At 43.5% G+C, this 17,930-nt stretch overlaps 2 protein-coding genes across 2 annotated transcripts; one reads left to right on the top strand and one right to left on the bottom strand.

The window, feature by feature from the left end:
* Window positions 1-2,109: 2,109 nt before the first annotated feature.
* Window positions 2,110-2,796, bottom strand: LOC120658710. Its single transcript, XM_039936941.1, has one exon. It carries the CDS (start codon window positions 2,782-2,784, stop codon window positions 2,221-2,223), a length of 564 nt encoding a protein of 187 aa, XP_039792875.1. The 5' UTR covers window positions 2,785-2,796; the 3' UTR covers window positions 2,110-2,220.
* A 2,975-nt stretch (window positions 2,797-5,771) lies between these two features.
* LOC120659676 (receptor-like serine/threonine-protein kinase SD1-6) lies at window positions 5,772-12,208 on the top strand. The gene is made up of 10 exons (XM_039937887.1): window positions 5,772-6,610; window positions 7,467-7,948; window positions 8,438-8,490; window positions 8,599-8,675; window positions 9,349-9,465; window positions 9,756-9,853; window positions 10,565-10,784; window positions 10,869-11,103; window positions 11,199-11,352; window positions 11,629-12,208. Exons 2-10 carry the CDS (start codon window positions 7,502-7,504, stop codon window positions 11,977-11,979), a joined length of 1,752 nt encoding a protein of 583 aa, XP_039793821.1. The 5' UTR covers window positions 5,772-6,610; window positions 7,467-7,501; the 3' UTR covers window positions 11,980-12,208.
* Window positions 12,209-17,930: the final 5,722 nt, after the last annotated feature.

Below are 17,930 nucleotides of genomic sequence, written 5' to 3'. Positions count from 1 at the left end.
GCGCTCCTGGGCCCCGCCTCAAAGCTTCGCCGTCACGTCAGGGGCCTCGGCCCCCGGCAACGGCGACCTCACCGCGCTCTCCGTTGCGCACGCGGTCGGCGCATGCCACGTACGGCTCCTCCTCCGCCCGTCCGCCGCGGCCGCCTACGGCCTACCAGGTCAACGGCGCGGCACGTAGCAGCTGGCCCTCGTCGATCGCGCGGCAGAAGCTGCTCTGCTGCAGACGGCGGCGGGCGACACGACGACGACGGAGATGGCGATGACGAACAACTCCCGCGACATGGACCCGGCGTTCCGGGCCGCGTCCAGCAGCTACAGTGGCGTCGGGTGGACACGGCGACGACGGGCCTTATTCCGGGCATGCTCGTCGCCGCCGGTGCCGCGCCGAGTTGATTCGGTGTTTGCCGCCTTGTCTGCCGCGCCAATTCTATGTTAGGAATAATCACGCCATGGTCTGTTCCGGGCGTGCGTGAGTCCGTGTGTGTGTTACGTGTCGCGTTGTGTTCGTGCGTGTGGGCGCCAGCAGGGAGGCTGTGGCGAGGTCGGGCGCGCCGCGCGGGTGCGACACGTTCTGGAGTCGAGGATCATGTGTGCGTGCGTGTTGCAGTTTGGATCACGGCTGTTTAGGGCTGTTGATCGTGTTGGAGTCTAGGTGCAGTCCGTGCACATGTTTGTGCCCAGGCTGCTGTGTGGATAGGGTCGTAGGCAGTTAGAAGTCGAGGATCATGTGGAGTGCATGTGTGCATGGAGCCGGTCAGCACGGAAGAAGCCGCATAGTCCGAGATGAGCGGATGGCTCTCACGGTGTTTGTTGAGCGCGTCGTGCTGATCATGGCGTGAAGGCCGGGTGAGTGGAGGTGAGCTCCATGGTGCGTCCCTGGTGGTTAAATACACCATGTACTCCTAGTTCAGAAGTCTTGCCGAGTCCGTTTTTTTTATCAATACAAGCCAAGATACAGGAGCTTATGCTCCGCGGCGTTCGTCGCCGGCAAGTCTTGTGTGTTGTCTCCAACTCCGGCGAGCTGATCGCGAGTGTGTGAGTGAGGGCAAGGCCAACATTCTAGCGCTAGCAGGCAGCCTCTATCAGAGGCTCAGAGCTCGCCGGAGAGACAACTCCTCCCGAGTTGCCGGCGAGAGCACCTGGAACACACGCACGCACTCAACGCGAACACAGTGGAGCAGATGAACACAAGCATGATGTGCGCTGCGATGCGGCAGCATTTTCTGACTCTATCATTTTAGCTTAAGTACGGGATTACAAAGGCCATCAGGTCGACTCTCTCGCAGCCCTGGGACGTGTGCGCCCGCCATCCCAAGCGCGGTAACCATGATCCGAAGGACGCGCTCCAGTACATCAGAGCTCCACATCGCGCGCAACCCGGATGACCAGATCACGCGCGCGGCTAACTGCCTAAACAAACTAACAGAACTAGAAACAAGGATTATTCTCCACAGCCTCTGATGGGCACCAGCCCAGCGGCGTGTGTCCGTTGCTTGCGGCACGGGGACAAGCCTCGCCGGAAGACAGAGCAGATGCAGCACCTCTACGACTCCGGCGAAGTGGGCAAGCCACTGCTTCTCCTAAGCCACCGAATTGCCAGTCGGCCACCGGCTACCGTGCGCCCGCGCGCGACGTGCGAGGAAGGCCCTATTAAGGGTTGAGGTGCTCCCAATCTCAACTGCACACGACGGACTTGAGACACCCACCATTGAGGTCCTGTCCGCGTCCGGTCATGGCGCGCCGGAGCGGCGCCGAGTTCAGGCCGTTTCTGGCTTCCACCCACCACCCTGCCCTGCCTCTAGGCAGGGCACCCAGGAGACTCGACAGCTTGCATCTGATGACTGATCTGACTGGCTAGGGTGTGATGCCAGCGCCCTGGCGGCGAACCCGCGAAGGAGACCGACAGGTGGGCTGGGCTCGCGGCGTGTGGCGGGCATGGCGTGCGCACGAGGCAGCGCAGGCGAGATTTCAGCGGCCGGCCGGATCTTCCGCCGCGTCACTATCATCCCCGTCCCTGAGAGAGTCGTTCGTAGTCGTATCGTAGCCATTTGGGGAGACCGTCCCTGCTCTCACCGCGCCACAAGGCCAGAGCGGATACCCATGAAAATATGCCAAATAAATATATACTGTTATTATTGTGGATAATCTCTGTTTTTTTACTGTAAAGAGGTCATGAGAAAAATGGTCACAAAATGTAGGCGTATGATCAGGCGATCGAGCTCAGCGCGTGATCGTGCTCAGCGCGATCGCGAGGTTGGCGAGCTTGGCGAGGGCGTCGTCCTCCGCGGCCACCGGCGACGCGACGCTCCGCTGCTTGAACGCCAGCTCGCACTCCACGGGCGCCCGCGCCGTCCTGCTGAGGCACAGATTCCCGTCGACGAACTTCCGGTCCTTCACGGCGGCGTGGCAGTCCGGCTGGTAGACGTGCACCACGGTGTCGTACAGCGACCGGCACGCCCTCAGGCAGTCCGCCAGCGCGCCGTCGCCACCGGCGAGCAGGGAGTCGATCTTCGCCTCGGTGGCGGTGGCGTTGGCCGTGGCGAGATCGACCGCGAAGAGGGCGAGGTCGCCGTAGTCCGTGGCGCCGACGCTGTGGCCGGTCAGGGCCGACAAGCAGAAGTCTTCGGTGAAGGTGCCACCACCGGCGGCGGCCGCGAACTTGCACCCCGAGGGCACAACGCTGGGGGGCTCGCCGGCGACATCCAAGGCGGCGAAGTGGACGGACAGGAGTCCGACGAGCGGAATAAGAAAGCTGTTACGGTTGGTGAATAAAGAGGAGGCCATGGATGTCGTTGTCGTGGCCTGCAAAGCTTGTATGGTCAGATCAGTGGCCACTCTCTTCTACATGTAGTTGCTTTATAGCGTGCCATCATTTTAGTTTATGGAATGTTCATTATTCGTCATGATCAGATGCCAAGATTTCTCTTTTGTGTATGGAAATGTATCATCACGCATTGTATCGTTCCTTTTTCCGTCTAGGTACATTTGTGCAAACAGTTGGGAGTGAATAGTATCTTTTTTAAAACTTTCTACTTAAAATTGCTTAATGACTGGCCCTAGCAAATAAATTGTTTTGACTCCAAGGATGGACAAGCCTATCACCATCTACTCCCTCGGTCCTAGAATATAAAGCATTGAACTAGAATATAAAGCATTGAACAAGTCAAAATTTATACTCGAATATAAGGCATTCTATAAGAGTTTTGGACAAGTATCGATCAAAGGCAATCATTTGATTATCCTTGTCTCTTAGCTGCATATTTATCTTTTTTATTCCTTCCCTGCATATGCATCTTTTGTCAATTTTAGGAGTAACTTTAATATAGCTGGTAAATTAAGAGCTCTTAAAGTTGGAGGATACATGCATCTTTTATTCTCTCTCTTAATTTGTTATGAAATTGCTAGAATGCTTCATATTACAGGACAGAAAAAGTATATAGTAAAATTGCTTAACGCGGCTCTCAAAAAAAACAAATTCCACTCAACCTAGTAAACAAAAAAAAGTAAAGCTCAACTCAAGCAAGTAAGGAAGCACAATCGGAATCTGGCACTTTGCCGAGTGCCAGTTACACTCGGCAAAGACCGGATTACACTCGGCGAAGTTTGGGCTTTGCCGACTGCCATGATTTCAGCACTCGGCAAAGGCTAACGGCCGTCAGCACAGCACTCGGCAAACACGTGCCCGGCCTTTGCTGTGTGCGGGCGCAGCGGCACTCGGCAAAGATCAAATATGCCGAGTGCAAGCTTTGCCGACGGCCGGCACTCGGCAAAGTTTGGACATGCTGTGTGCCACGTGTTTGCCGAGTGCTGTGCCTTTGGCACTCAGCAAAGCCCTTGGCACTCAGCAAATATGCGGTTTCCGGTAGTGAAGATATTTCGACCCTGTTTGGCAGATCTCTTGGAGCAGCTTCTAGGCTGAATCCTAGAGAAGCTCTGCCAAATAGTTTTCTGAGAGAAGTGATTCTATACTGATTCCATGGAGTGATTCTTTAAAGTAAACTAAGCAGCTGGGGGTTGAAAAAAGAGTAGGTTCTCTTGATCCACTTTTTATACTAAATCTATTTTTATAAAACTAATATAAAAGAATCATAGAGAATCACTTTCAGCTAGTGAATCTTCTTAGAGAATCGGCTCCCATAGAAAATCGAATTAGATGAAGCTCTTTCAAACAGCCCCTCATATTGGTAAATACAAAGCCTTGCAAGAAAAAATAAAAGATACGAGACACTTATACCTAACTCTGAAACTCCAATTTAAGACTCGACTTAGATCCCAACTACTAATCTAAGGGCTTTTGGCCTATTTGGGATTGCTCCGCTCTATGAATTTCAGCTCCACTTATAAATCCTCGTGCCAACAAACTCCTGTTCCGTAAAATTATGGATATAAGGATCAATTTTAGAATTTGTAGAGCTAACAAGTGCTCCAAAAATCCTATTTTCACACCTCCGATCGGGGCCATGGCCGGAGCCCAGGAGCCATACGTGCTGTGCTGGCCCGATCAGAGGCCAGCCACGCGCCCTTCACCTTTTCAACCGAAGAATGATGCACTCTAGGGTCAATTTCGTATTAAAGGATTCTAATGTATGATAATAGTTATGAAAATTAAAATAAATTATAATATTATCAATCCACCGATAAAGATTGAACTTAGAGCATCTCCAACAGATTACTCATATCCCATATCCAAAACATATTCTCTCTCCATTACCAATAACTACTTTTTGTGTTTTAGTTAATAGTTGCTGCAGCATACTACCAAAATGCAATCACCAAGAATAAGGTAGATGAAAAACGCCTACATTTAGGGGAGAGGGAGTTGTGTTTTGGTGATTGCCAAAAATTTATAGCTAATGAGAATTGGATTGGTAATCTGTTGGAGCACCTTCATCATTAAAATATTATTTTTTTTAATATTAGAGAGATGGATGAGTAATCTGTTGAAGATGCTGTTAAAACTCAACATGCACATGAAGAAACAAAATTGCAAATTTCTTGTGGTAGATTGGACCAACCAAAATAGTGAGATAGTAGAAAATCGAGTCTAAATTTTATTTTAAGAAGTTAAGCCAGATAAAGTGGACCGGCAAGGATAGTAACTTTTCCAGCTTCTAAACTTAGTATACTTTTATATGGACATATTGATTGGCATTTTCACACGCATGAATTATTTCCATAAGCATTAATATGGCCGGATTTCATACAATTCACTATTTCTTTATGGAGTTTGTTATCCATTAATTTATATAGGCGTCAAACAAATAAATTTCTTGAGTATGTGCCTCCCCATAAATGGTTGTAAATGCGAGTATTCGAAGACTCAAACTTAGTAGAAAGTACCACAAAAAAGAACCTGATAGTTGAAATATGATGCTTCTTATTTGTATTTAAATTGTGATATTTAATAATTGGTGTGATTTTTCTAGATCTTGTTGAAGATAACGAAATATCATAGACATACTGAACTGTGGTCGTGGACCATATTGTGAGACACACATGGTGTAATTTATATTTAATTTGAACGCTCGTTTTTGGAAACATGTCTTAGAGAGCTTCATTTTTGTACTGCATTCGCTGATGTCAGCAATTTTGTTTTCCTTTCATTTTCTTATTTTGTTTTTCTCTCCTTTCCTTCTTTCGTGTTCATCACTTTGTGTGGGCCATGGGCTGCTAGCCGCGGCCCAGACCTTGGCGATGTTTGCGAATTTATTTCTAATTTCTTTTAAGCTGGGCTGCTATTAGGCATACATGATTTGGTTAGGCCTTCTCTTGGGCCACAAAAATATAACAAAATTGGCCCAATAGCAAAATAGTCTCCCGGCCGCGTCCGATGACGAGCTGCTGCCTTGCCGGCGGTGGCCGGCGCCTCCTTGCCGTCAAGCCAAATCCAAATCTAAATGCTACTTCGGAAGCCCAGCCTCATGCCATGTCTGTTGGCATTCGACAACAACAACGCCGCGCGGGGTTGCCGCGCGATTCAATCCCTACGAGGAAGTTACCGTCGTAGTGGTGCTGCCTTCACGCGCACAAGGTGTTCGTGAAAATGGTCAGAAGCATCCTCCCCTACCTTGCCTTGTCCCTGCCGAGCGAAACCTTAGCCGAACGAGGATTGAGTGCGACTGCATCTTTGTCGGCTGATGCTGGGGCCAATCGGAGCATGGGTGGGCTCTTTCCCACGAACATGGAGAGCTCATCCCCGTCGAACCGACAAAGGGCCCGCTTTGTCCAGACAGAAGCACTTGGGACTTGGCTGTGTCGTCTTGTACCGTTTCTTCACAAGTGCCAAGGCAAGGATCAAGTATATCTTCATATTGGAGGGAGATGGTGGATGATGACGCAGCCAGCCTTGTCTTGACCTTTGAGGATATTCAGATTCTTTTTGTGACTGCAAGAAACGAGCAGCTTTGTGCTTTTGTCTGATGTCGCTTCCAATGCACCATCTTCCTGTCCTGTTTCCGCTTCTCTCCTTGTGGCATCCTATATAAGAACTGCTTTTGCCTGGGTCAGTAGATATTAAGTCAATTCCTATATAACAACTTCTTTGATATTTCAGGATTAAGAAACGTTGCCTGGGTCAGTTGCTAGTAATTCAATTCCTGATGCTAGCTAGGTATGATATTCTTAGCACATGTTTTATACCATTTCTGCTTCTTTGGTTTTTCTTTCTTGTGATGCATTTGTACATCTAACAAAACATTTATTTTCACCTGTCTGAGAAGAGACAGAGTACATCATTAAGAATCAATTCATCGTTCAACGTTCCAGTGCAATTAATTTGTGTTATTCTGTTATATGCTTCATAGAGTACATCAGTATGAGACTTCAGTGCATATTACTTTAGAACATCAATGGTAGTAAACGCCACTAAAATATGTGAATTGTAGTGTTTTCTATTTGTGCTAGAAAACTACTCTGGGCTGTTGTTCATCATTCTGTCATTTTGTAGGCATGGAACTAAAAGTATACAGAATGTCCAATAGGTCTGATAAGGCCATATCACTACTTGACATTGACAGGAATGCAATGAGCTGTTGCATTTTTAATTCAAGCAGTAATGAAGTTAGTAAGTGATTATACATAGTACGGCCTTGGCACAGCTCTATCTCCTAGATCCAAGAAAGATTTCGAGTTTGCAAAATGGAATGAAGTGGTTTAAACAAATGTGCTTGCAAAATAATGATGTAATTACTTAATATAATACCTTACACGTGCCCACAGCTCCAACTCTAAAGAATTTATAGAGTTAGGGATGACCGGCACCAAAAATTTGTTTAGCTGGAGCTGTGCCAAGCAGACCCATAGTGCTTTTGGTTCTTGAATACAAAGGAGAAGTGCATATCATTTCACTAAATAAGAAGAAAATACTAGATCATGTATAAACACAAGACCAAAGAGACAACAGAGCATTCTGCATATATACATTTCATATTCCATTGAGAGCTGAACCAAATTATCTTATTGTGCAGTTTTGCAGAGTGTAAATCAGAAGCAGGAAAAAGAGATGGCACTGTTGAATGGCTTAGGGCAGGCAGCCACAATTGCACAGCTGTCTGGATTGGATGCCTTTGGGCTCACCTCAATGATCATGAAGGCGGTGCACACGGTTCGCCGTAATAAGAAGGCCTGCAAGCAGCTCGAGCAGCGGGTCCAGATGATCGCTGACCTGCTGCAGAGCATAGAGGGCTCAGAGATGATGCAGCGTCCAGAGACTAGGAGACCACTCGACGGACTTGAACATACCCTCTGTTGTGCATATATCCTTGTAACATCCTGCCAGAACAGCCGTAATATATACCTCTTTTTCTATGGCGAGAAGCTAGCCAATAAGTTTAGCGAGGTACAGAACAGTATCGACTTCTACCTCCAACTCTTTCCTGTCCTTAGTCACATCGACACCACACGTCTTCTTGTACGTATTCTGAATGGTGTCCATCCTCCGCAGAATGAGGTAATATTCCTTACTTTCCTGTTTATTTGAATACTTAAGCAAAAAAATAATCAGTACACCTTTTTCTTTAGCAGTGGATGAGACTGGAAGGATATAACTACATGTACAAAGATTATCAATTTATGAGTTAAAAATACCTTATTTCAACATGTCAGAATATTCCACTGGACGTACCTTTGCCTCAAAAGAAAAGCTCCAACTCTAGTGGATTCTAGCACTAGATTGCAGGGGGTAACTGCGAAGGTCAAACAACTGTAAACCATAGGGATTAAAAAAGATGCATTTGGGGTGGCAAGGAGAATTTTATTGAATCATTGTATCATGAAAGAGATAATAAATACTGCAGTTTATGATTTCTGTCTGTTTGTCTTATGCGGGATTTGACCTTGCCAATGTTGATATTAGATTTAGAAGCTTATAATTGCAATTATCAGCTACAGCTTTTGCTTCATAAATTTAACATAAAATTGAACTAATTTGTTATTTCAGGATACAGCGAAGTTGGTTAGGTCATTTACTAGTCATTCAAATCCTGATGTTAGGTAAGCTATTTTTATATATGTTTATTTGTTGAATACATTTGTTTTTTTATCTTTTGTGAGGCAAGGTTTGTTAGGTGTGCTATTGTTGATTAACTATAACATTGTCAGGACTGAAATGAGCGGTGCATTTGAAAGAACTCGAGCAGCAACTGAGCCATTCAAAGTTACTGAGTACCAAGTAGCAGGTGATTGTGCTGGTAGATTTACTGTTTTGTGTGAAATAGTGCACTCCTAAATGTTGGTATTCCAATATATTTTATTGTAATTCTTCATTGTGTATACTTACCTGATAATTGACTACAGTACCTATAATCTTACGTAGAATGCATGTGTGCATTCATTTTTTTTTCATGTAATTTGTATGTAAATTAGGTGATATAGCCAATGGTAGTCACAATCCAATTTTTTGATCGGTTTGTCATACATCAATTCAATTCGATAGCATCAATAAACCAATGGAACTAATCAACTAACAATGTCAGCATTTTCATATGTTATTGTGTTGATCCAACAGGCATATATCATCACCATTGATAAAATAGTGCAAGTTCCAATCTGACAGTAAACTTAGTTTAACTAGTTTTTAGATTAAGACAATATTTGGTATCCAGCACAGGTCAAATAAGGTAGTCTATTTGACCGTATTCTCTTTGAACTTCAAAAATTATGTTGAGGGCTTGGGGCTGGTCCAAACCACAAAGATGCCTTCCAAAGCACATCTTTGGACAAAATGTCAGCTATACTAGCATTTGAGATATGGTAAACATAGAGTTGTTTCCCGTCGTGATTGTATTCATTTTGCTGACTGTTCTCTCTCTGCCTAAATAGCACAAGAATCTTAGATCAGATTCCTTGCAGGCCCTCAAAATGTTGTTGAAACATTTCGAATCAGATCAAGGAGAATCAAGTTTCCATGGATGAAAAAAGATGTCGGGGCCAACATTATGCATAGATCTATTGTTCCTGAAGTAAGAGGTAAGAGTTTAGGAACTAGCTAATTTTAAAAAAAAATCTCTAGCTATGCATTATCCCTGCATGTATTATTTATTGTACAAGTTGAGCAGCTTGAGCTAGCTATGCATCATTGTCAAACCATTTCAACATCCCTTGTAGTGCGTTGTACCACGTTCGTTATAAACATTCACTCTTCCAGATTCCTGTTTTTAAGAAAATAAGATTCCTCATACCATGAACGTAGAAAAAGGGATATATAGCTGAAATGCTAAATTTTCAATGAGTTGCAGCTAATTTTTGTTTTCTGACAGGGTTTAAAGATTTCAATTTCTTGGAATTAGTGGATGCGACAAATAACTTCTCACCTGGAAGTAAGATTGGACTAGGTGGCTTTAGCATTGTATACAAGGTAGGGGATGCACTTTTTAAAAAAAAAATTGTACAGCGGGGGAAGCCCCCACTGGTAGGGGGCACTCTTCCTTTCAACTTTTAGCCTTTTGGATTCTTTACAAGAGAAATAATTCAATTTATATATATCACGTTTTCTAGCAATGTTAGTGCCTTGTACCCATCAGAAGGAATAACGATTTATGTTATTTAGGCAGTACATTGGATGAACCTGGTTATGTGAACAAACACTCCTTAATGTGAAATGCCTAAATGGAGGGGCAGCTTAAAGCTTAGCATTTACATGTGTCAGACAAGTAGATTGATCTTGCTGTTATAACTAAACTTCATGCTGCTTCTAAAGAAACCAAATAGCATTTTTTTTAATGGAAGTTCTAAATAAATTTACCATCATAACCTGGAGAATTATGTAATTTACTTTGCAACCTAGGCTTTCATGAGGATTGTGAATAGCTATATTTTTTACTGGCTCCTTTTGTACAGCTGCATCGAAAGTACAAAATATATTTATTAGTGAATGACAATGACCCTTTAAGGTTCAAGGCAAAGCAGCACTGAGAATCTGAGATTCCAGAGTGAATAATAAAATCTTGCTTATTTATTTAGCAAGTGCTACAATAGCTAGGAAATCTATATGTTGCTGTCAACCGCCACATACATTGCAGTTAGTTCATTTAGGAAAGCATTTGATCTTGGCGTCTATACTCCCAAGGGTTTATTGCTTGATGGACGCGAGGTGGCCATCAAAAGGCGTTTGGATGTACCCACTAGCCTGGATTTCCAAGAACTAGATTTTGACAATGAGATTCGATCTATCACACAGCTTCAACATATAAACATAGTGAAGCTTCTAGGTTATTGCTACCATGGAAGAGAGAAGATTTTGGTCTATGCATACATGTTGAATGGAAACTTGGATTCATTTATCTTTGGTATGTCGCAAATAACGATTCGGTTGTATTATCTTTACAGATATACAAACTTCATTGTCTCTATTAATGGTTCCGCATTTACAGGAAAAACCGGGAAGTCGATTGACTGGCCAGTGCGCTATAAAATAATTGAAGGTGTAGCTCAGGGAGTCGCCTACCTGCACAAGCAATGTGGGATGCATATTATCCACCGTGATTTGAAACCAAGCAACATCCTCTTGGATTCTGATATGACTCCTAAGATTTCTGACTTTGGCTTATCCAAAATATTAAATCCAGGTGTCGATGAAGTGCTTGAAGAAAACGTGTTTGGCACACCGTAAGATTTCTAATATATATTTGTTTTGCATTGTTTATATTTCTAATTTTCTATTCCTTAACTGAAGGTGTTAACTTATACCTTTTTTTCTTCAGCGGTTTTGTGGCCCCTGAATATCGAGAAAAAGGTCTTTTCTCAATGAAGTCTGATGTCTATAGCTTTGGGGCCTTGCTTCTCCAGATTATTAGTGGAAAGAGATTTTGTCCGCTTTCAAGTGGACCACGTGATTATGGGCCTCTCAATACATGGGTAAGTAAACTTTCGAGCATGCAAGTTCCTTGAGCTTTAGTCGGCAGGAGTTTTACAAGGTTTATCTAGAGCAAACTTGTCTATGTATATACCATCTCAAGAGCCTGCAGTTTGTTGACACCTGAAGCTGGACACTGCATATATGGCCTGCTTTCGATTTTAGTGAGCTTGCATTTGCAGTCAGAAGAGTAGAATACTCTTGCTCAAAGAAAGATTAATTAATATAATTACTGAAATACCATTTACTGTAACCTGGAATAATTCTTTCTTTCTCAGGTGTGGGACCTTTGGAATCGTGGACGATTGATTGAGTTTGTCGATCCCTTGCTCCGGGGTGAATCTCGAGCGGCTGAGATAATGAGATGCATTCAGATAGCCCTGCTCTGCGTGGAGGAGAACCGTGAGGACCGCCCTACCATGTGGGACGTTGTTCTGATGCTGAGCTGCGAGGATGCTGCGCTTCCGTTGCCCAAACAGCCAGCTTACTGCAAGAGAGACGTCACTGCGATAATCCCGGGTCGGACAGCAGCAGCCACAAGCAATGTGCCAGAGCCAGGACCTGAATCTGAGCGCCTGGCCGGTTGTGTCATGGGTACCACTCTCTCTCTTCTTCTTGACAGACAGTAGCAGTTGTGTGCCCAGCATGGAACAGGGAGCTCTTGTGCACACACATCCTATTGGTTTTTTTTTTGAAACGAGACACATCCTATTGGTTGCATTGCAGACAAATAATCATTATTATAAATATGTTTCCACCAAAATAAAAGGCCTCTCATTTTATATCTTCCCAGCCACCCGGAATGTCAGGACCGTGTATTGTACAGAAATTAGCATATATATCTAGTATGATATGATATCAAGGTCTGTTGCTCTGAGTTGAATGATCTGGATGTTCTTGAGTGTAAAGTTTTAAATTCGAATTTTAATATGTGAAATCGAAACCTGCTGGTTGGACCTCTGAATTGGAGGTTGAATTGGGGGGAGGCTTTGCTCAAAGTTTCGGAAAAAAAATTGTCCTCGAAATGTTCAGGACCGAGGATGCCATCACCCATGTAAAAATAGATAATCATGCGTTGATGACGTTGAACAACAGTATTTCGTCCCTAGTAAGCCAAGGCAGAAATCCAACAAAATCTAGTAAACGTATAAGCTATTACTTTACTCCGTCCGTCCTATAATACAAGGCATTCTAGCAATTCTCAAACAGACTGAGAGAACAAAAGACTTGTGTACCCTCTGAGAGCCCTTCATTTACCGGCCGTAATTTAAGTTGTTCTTAAGATTAAGCAGCGGAGGAAGGAATAGAAAAGATACTTATGCAGCTGAGATCCAGCCAAGGAAAATTAAATAATTTCTTTTACCACTTGTCCAAAAGTCCTAGAATGCCTTGTATTGGAGTACACATTTTGGATCCTTCGATGCCTTTTATTACAGGACGGAGGGAATATCCTTTGCTTGTGTGATTCTCGTGCACATGAACTCTTCATGGACTTTGCAGGTGCTTGGGTGGTTCCTGACTTAACTGAACCCTTTGATGAAATTAAGGCAAGATTTGAGAGATAAAAAAAGAGGTTTGTTCCACATATTCATACATATAATATATATGTTACATTACATGCATGACTTGCATTGTGCATTTGTGCTGCTTATATTTTTGGACTCAACCTGAAAGCACGTCGTTTCCATCTCCTCAGATGTGGATACATTTATTCTTTCATGATCATTCCTTTATTCGCTTCCTTTCCTGCACTCTCATGGATGATGCGGTGGTGGTACCTCTGCCCCAGGAATAGTCCAACCTAAAAATACAAACAAAGGCCATGCTGTACTTCATTACTACCTTTATTTCAACCTGTTAACATGCATCATATTATATCATAGAAGTGTCAAATAAAGTAGTTAAGAAACTAATAAGTAGTATTAGCAGGCACTTACTCCCGCATTTGTTTCCAGCAGGCACCGGTTTGCCGCAATCTTGTGAAACAAAATAAGCATGGCGCACATCTATGTTTTCCTCCTCCGGAGGCTGGATGACACGGCAGACACACGTCATATCAATTTTTCGCACGACGCGACAGCAAATGGGGTTGGGAGGCAAGTAGGCAAGGCCACGTTTAATGCTCAAAGCACATTTGTGCAAAAAAACATCTTTCTCATGGTAACAATCCTGCTCGCCCCAGGCATGAGGCATTATGAACAAGGTAAAGACTAAAGCAAAAACAAGAAGTCGAATGATTGGTGTTGTAGGCATCTTCTACTACTATGGTGTTGTTGGTGCTAGTATAACAACAATGGCCTCTATGGGAGCATGTGCAAATGGTATCCTTGTACTAGCTGTTTTGGTCACAATGAGCACCACAGGGCACTTGTACTTATAGCATGTGAAAAGGCAGTACCACTACAAATTAATGTCTAAGAACCCAGATCTTGATATTGTTGCATCCTGATACAGAGTTCCAAATAGAAAATAAGTTTTGAGAAATCTTTGAACCAACTCACACCAAGGCACTAAAGGCTGAGTTATTTAAGTAAATGAATGTGCAGAAATCCTTAAATTTATATGTATATAAGGCACTAGATACTAAAATTGATGGTTCATTTAATTTGGTATGACTAAAATGCACCATATCGGTCTCCATTAATTAACACAAAACTGGAAAATGTCCATATGAGGTTGGTGCCGCGAACAACTGCGATGTTTTCTGCTCTTATTTCATACATATAAGCAAGTGTTACAAAGCAACGGAAAGATGGTTGGCCATTAATGGCCGAGCTTGATGTGCGCATTTTGGCATCGTGGTTGAAGTGATATTTTGCACAAATTTTTAAATAAGATAAGTGGTCAAAGTTGAAGTCAAAAAAGTTAAACGAATTATAATTGGGGGTAGTTCTAGATTGGTAGCCAATTACTCCTATTAGCAATAAGGGATGTTTTTTTAAATATAGAAAAATCTCAGCTTTGAACATTTACAAGCGAATGTCTATAGCCAAATTTTATAAGAGTTCTTAGACTCTAAATCTCAAACGACGGATTTCGCAAAACAAGAAAAAAAACTATAAAACAAAGCAAAGCTAGAAGACTAATTCCCGTATCACCCGATGACAATACGGCCATGCAAATTGCGTATCGGCAAGGCCTCCAAGAAGAAAAATAGAACAAATAGCGTCTCTATTGCTAGCCGGTTGAGAGTTAAGACTGGACTGGGATTTCTCCCCGCGCTCCCAGAGCCACTTCCGCATGCCTGCACAGCCCACCAGAAACGGCAGCCCCACCAGCGAGCCATCAAGGGCCTTTTTTTCATTTTTATATTTAAAAAAAATAAAATTTCAAAAATATATGGCCGTTCCAAGAAATTTCAAAATTGGGCCCCTGTCACCTAGGCAGCGGGCGACAGGCCTTTTTTTAAAAAAATTTACAAACCGGACTTCGGTCAGCGCGGCGCGGGGGCTCGGCGGCGGGGGGCGCCCCCCGGGCGACAGGGTCCCCCCTTTATATAAGCCATCCACCCCCATTCCCTTCTCATTTGAGCCCAAAATTTCCACCAAAAATCCAGAAAAAAAGAGAGGGGTGAGGACCAAGGAAGCGGCGAAGCCCTGCCGGATTCCGCACTTGTGATATGCAGGTATTTATATTTAACTTATGTATTTTTCCATTGATATTATAGAGTAATTAAATTTAATTAGTGCTATAGTAGAACCAATTTAAGTAGGAGTTTAAGGATACGCGTTTATTATTAGTTTAGGAAATTAAGACTACGCGTTTATTATTACAATTGCAATACTATTAGAGACGTGTTTATAAATTAATTACGATTTAGAATAGAATTTCGCATATACAGTATAGAATTTGATTGTCATCACGTAGTTATGAATACTTAAATGTTGTAGTTGAAATCCATACTTAGGTTTTACGGATTATTGAATAAGGTAGTGAAGTAAAGAGTATAACTCGATAAGTATTCTGTGATATACAGATATGTCGAGCAAGATGCAGTTTCAAGTATTTTTTGGTGAATACAATATTTTGTATGGGCCAAATGGAGTAGACATTTCTGTCTTTAAGTGCACATCTCGCGCCATAGATAAACCTCTGGAGATGAGTTTTGGCTCCAGATATAAGTGGCTGCAGCGTGGGTTCCGTGTTGATCCGGAGACACATGTGATGACCATCCATTCTCTTGTTAATTGGGAAGTAGAAAGTGATTTATAGGAATTGATGATGATACACAACACTAATGACTGGAAGAAGTACATGGAAGCAGCTCTAGAGCGTGAGTGGCCTCTGGCCATTCTTGTTCAAACTCGGGAGAAGACACAAAATGAAATCCAACATGGTGCAGATCAAGCAACTCCGAGTATTCGAAGAGAGACCAACTATGTTGAGCAAGATGAGTCAGAAGAGATAGAGAAATAAAACATCGGACCCAGGGCCTTGCTGATGAGGGAGAGATGATACATAGCATCGTGTACGAGATGGAGGCAGAAGACCAAGCCGCAATGGAGATGGAACAATATGAGGGCTCATCTGATGACGAGCAGTACTCATTGCCAAAAGAGTGGAAGGAGCATGGTTTTGGCAATCATGTCGTAGAAGACGTACGAAAAAAAGGAGTTGGAGTACAGAGGGAATGAGGTAGTGCAAGGTGCAACATATCCAAATATTGAAGCCGTAAAAGATGCTGTGAGAGTATGTGCAATATCATTGAAGCGAGAATTTAGGGTCGTGAAGTCTGGCAATAAAGAATATGAGGTGAAGTGTGTGAATGATGGATGTCCATGGCGAGTACATGCATTCAAGGGAAAATGGAAGTCGAACTGGAAATGTTCCATTGTGACAGAGCACACTTGTTTGCTGTCAGAAGTTTAGCCCATGCATCGCAATATATCATGTGATTTTGTTGCAAAGCAAATATATGGGTTGATTATGGACAACCTAAATTATGAGCCAAAAATGATTGTTCGACACATTGAGCAGACTTACCAGTACACCATTAATTATTTGAAGACATAGTGGGCTAAACAAAAGGTATTCGAGATGCGGTTCGTCACATACGAGGCATCATATGATAACCTACCTCGTATGTTATCCCAGGTTGCTGCTAGAAATCCTGAAAGCTTTTATGACACATACCTCGTACCAGCTGTGACTAGGGGGCAAAGCATTCTGCAACAAGCTTTCTTTTGCCTAGGTGTCTGTGTTAGGGCATTTCAGTGTTGTCTTCCGGTGATCTGCATTGATGGCACATTTCAGACTGGAAGGTATAAATGTCAGATACTCACCGCAATCGGGGTAGATTGCAACAACCAAATAGTCCCGCTTGCATTTGTATTTGTTGAGAATGAGAACTTAGACAGTTGGTATTGGTTCCTTGAACGAGTAAAGGTTCGTGTTGTTGCTGCACGTCCAGATGTGTGCCTTATTAGTGATAGGCATGCAGGTCTGCTACAATCAATAATGAAATTGCAACGCGGAACTGCGACAACGCCTCCATTATGGCCCGATGTCCACAACAGGTGGTGCATTAGGCATATGGGTGCAAACTTCTATGACCACTTCAAGAACAATGATCTTAAGAACATGTTTAAGAGGTTGTGCATCCAAAATCAATAGAGAAAATTCAATGCTTTATGGCAGATGCTTGATCAGTTGACTGCAGAGCAAGTGAAGGTAAGGGCATCAGGAACTAGCACGAGTCAGGCTGCAGAGGCTAGGAATTCAATTGAGAAGCCATTTTCACACCGGATTCGAGGTGCACCTAAGGAGAAATGGCCATTCCTTTATGATACTAACGGAATGCGGTATGATATTCAGACAACGAACCATGCAGAGTGTTTCAATATGGTTATGCGGCGTTGTCGTGCATTTCTTCTTGTGGGAATTGTTGAGTTCATCATGTATGGGTGCATGAAGTATTTCAGAGAGCGTTACATGGCTGCAAGCATAAACATCAGCAACCCCCAAATTCAGTTTTGCACAAGAGTGACACAATATATGCAACAGAAGATAGAAAAAGCCAAACTACACCGCGTCATATCGACAGGTACAATGAAGCATAGATTTGAGGTTCTATGTAAGGATAGAACTGGTCCTGGTATCCGTAGAGATAGGGTGGTACAAGAGAGTTTGATTACTATAGATGGCAAAGCCTTCTGCTACTGCATGAAGCCTAAGTTATTGTATTTGCCATGCTCGCATCTCATTGCGGCATGTGCAGAGTCTGGGTTGCAGCCAGGAGTATTTGTTTCACCTTACTTCAGCAAGGAAGCAGCTGTATCCACCTAGGGACATGAGGTATACGGGATTGGAATAGTGGGACCTTTCATTCAGGATAATGAGGATAAGATGTTTATTCCTGATCCAGCCACTAAGAAAGGCAAAGGCCGCCGTCAGACACGTCGTATTCGGAATGGTATGGACGAGTCCGAGGCAAGCAAGACACAAAAGCGTTGCAGCCAATGTGGAGCATTGGGTCACAACAACAAAAAGTGTCCTCAGAATGCACTTCACGATGCTACTGACGCCGGTCCTTCCAGAAATCCCATAGATGGAGCACCTCCTACGTTCAGACGACCATCGG

This window comes from Panicum virgatum, chromosome 2N, assembly GCF_016808335.1.
Source record: "Panicum virgatum strain AP13 chromosome 2N, P.virgatum_v5, whole genome shotgun sequence".
NCBI lineage: Eukaryota > Viridiplantae > Streptophyta > Magnoliopsida > Poales > Poaceae > Panicum > Panicum virgatum.
The sequence above is the reverse complement of the archived record's forward strand: the minus strand, read 5'-3'. Positions and strand labels throughout refer to the sequence as shown.

Excerpts from the sequence above, each read along its gene's own strand:
- LOC120658710 (XM_039936941.1), bottom strand. The coding sequence starts at position 2,784 with ATGGCCTCCTCTTTATTCACCAACCGTAACAGCTTTCTTATTCCGCTC.
- LOC120659676 (XM_039937887.1), top strand. The coding sequence starts at position 7,502 with ATGGCACTGTTGAATGGCTTAGGGCAGGCAGCCACAATTGCACAGCTG. Across the intron at positions 9,854-10,564 it reads GCTTTAGCATTGTATACAAG|GGTTTATTGCTTGATGGACG; the intron begins GTAGGGGATGCA and ends TATACTCCCAAG. Across the intron at positions 10,785-10,868 it reads CTTGGATTCATTTATCTTTG|GAAAAACCGGGAAGTCGATT; the intron begins GTATGTCGCAAA and ends CCGCATTTACAG.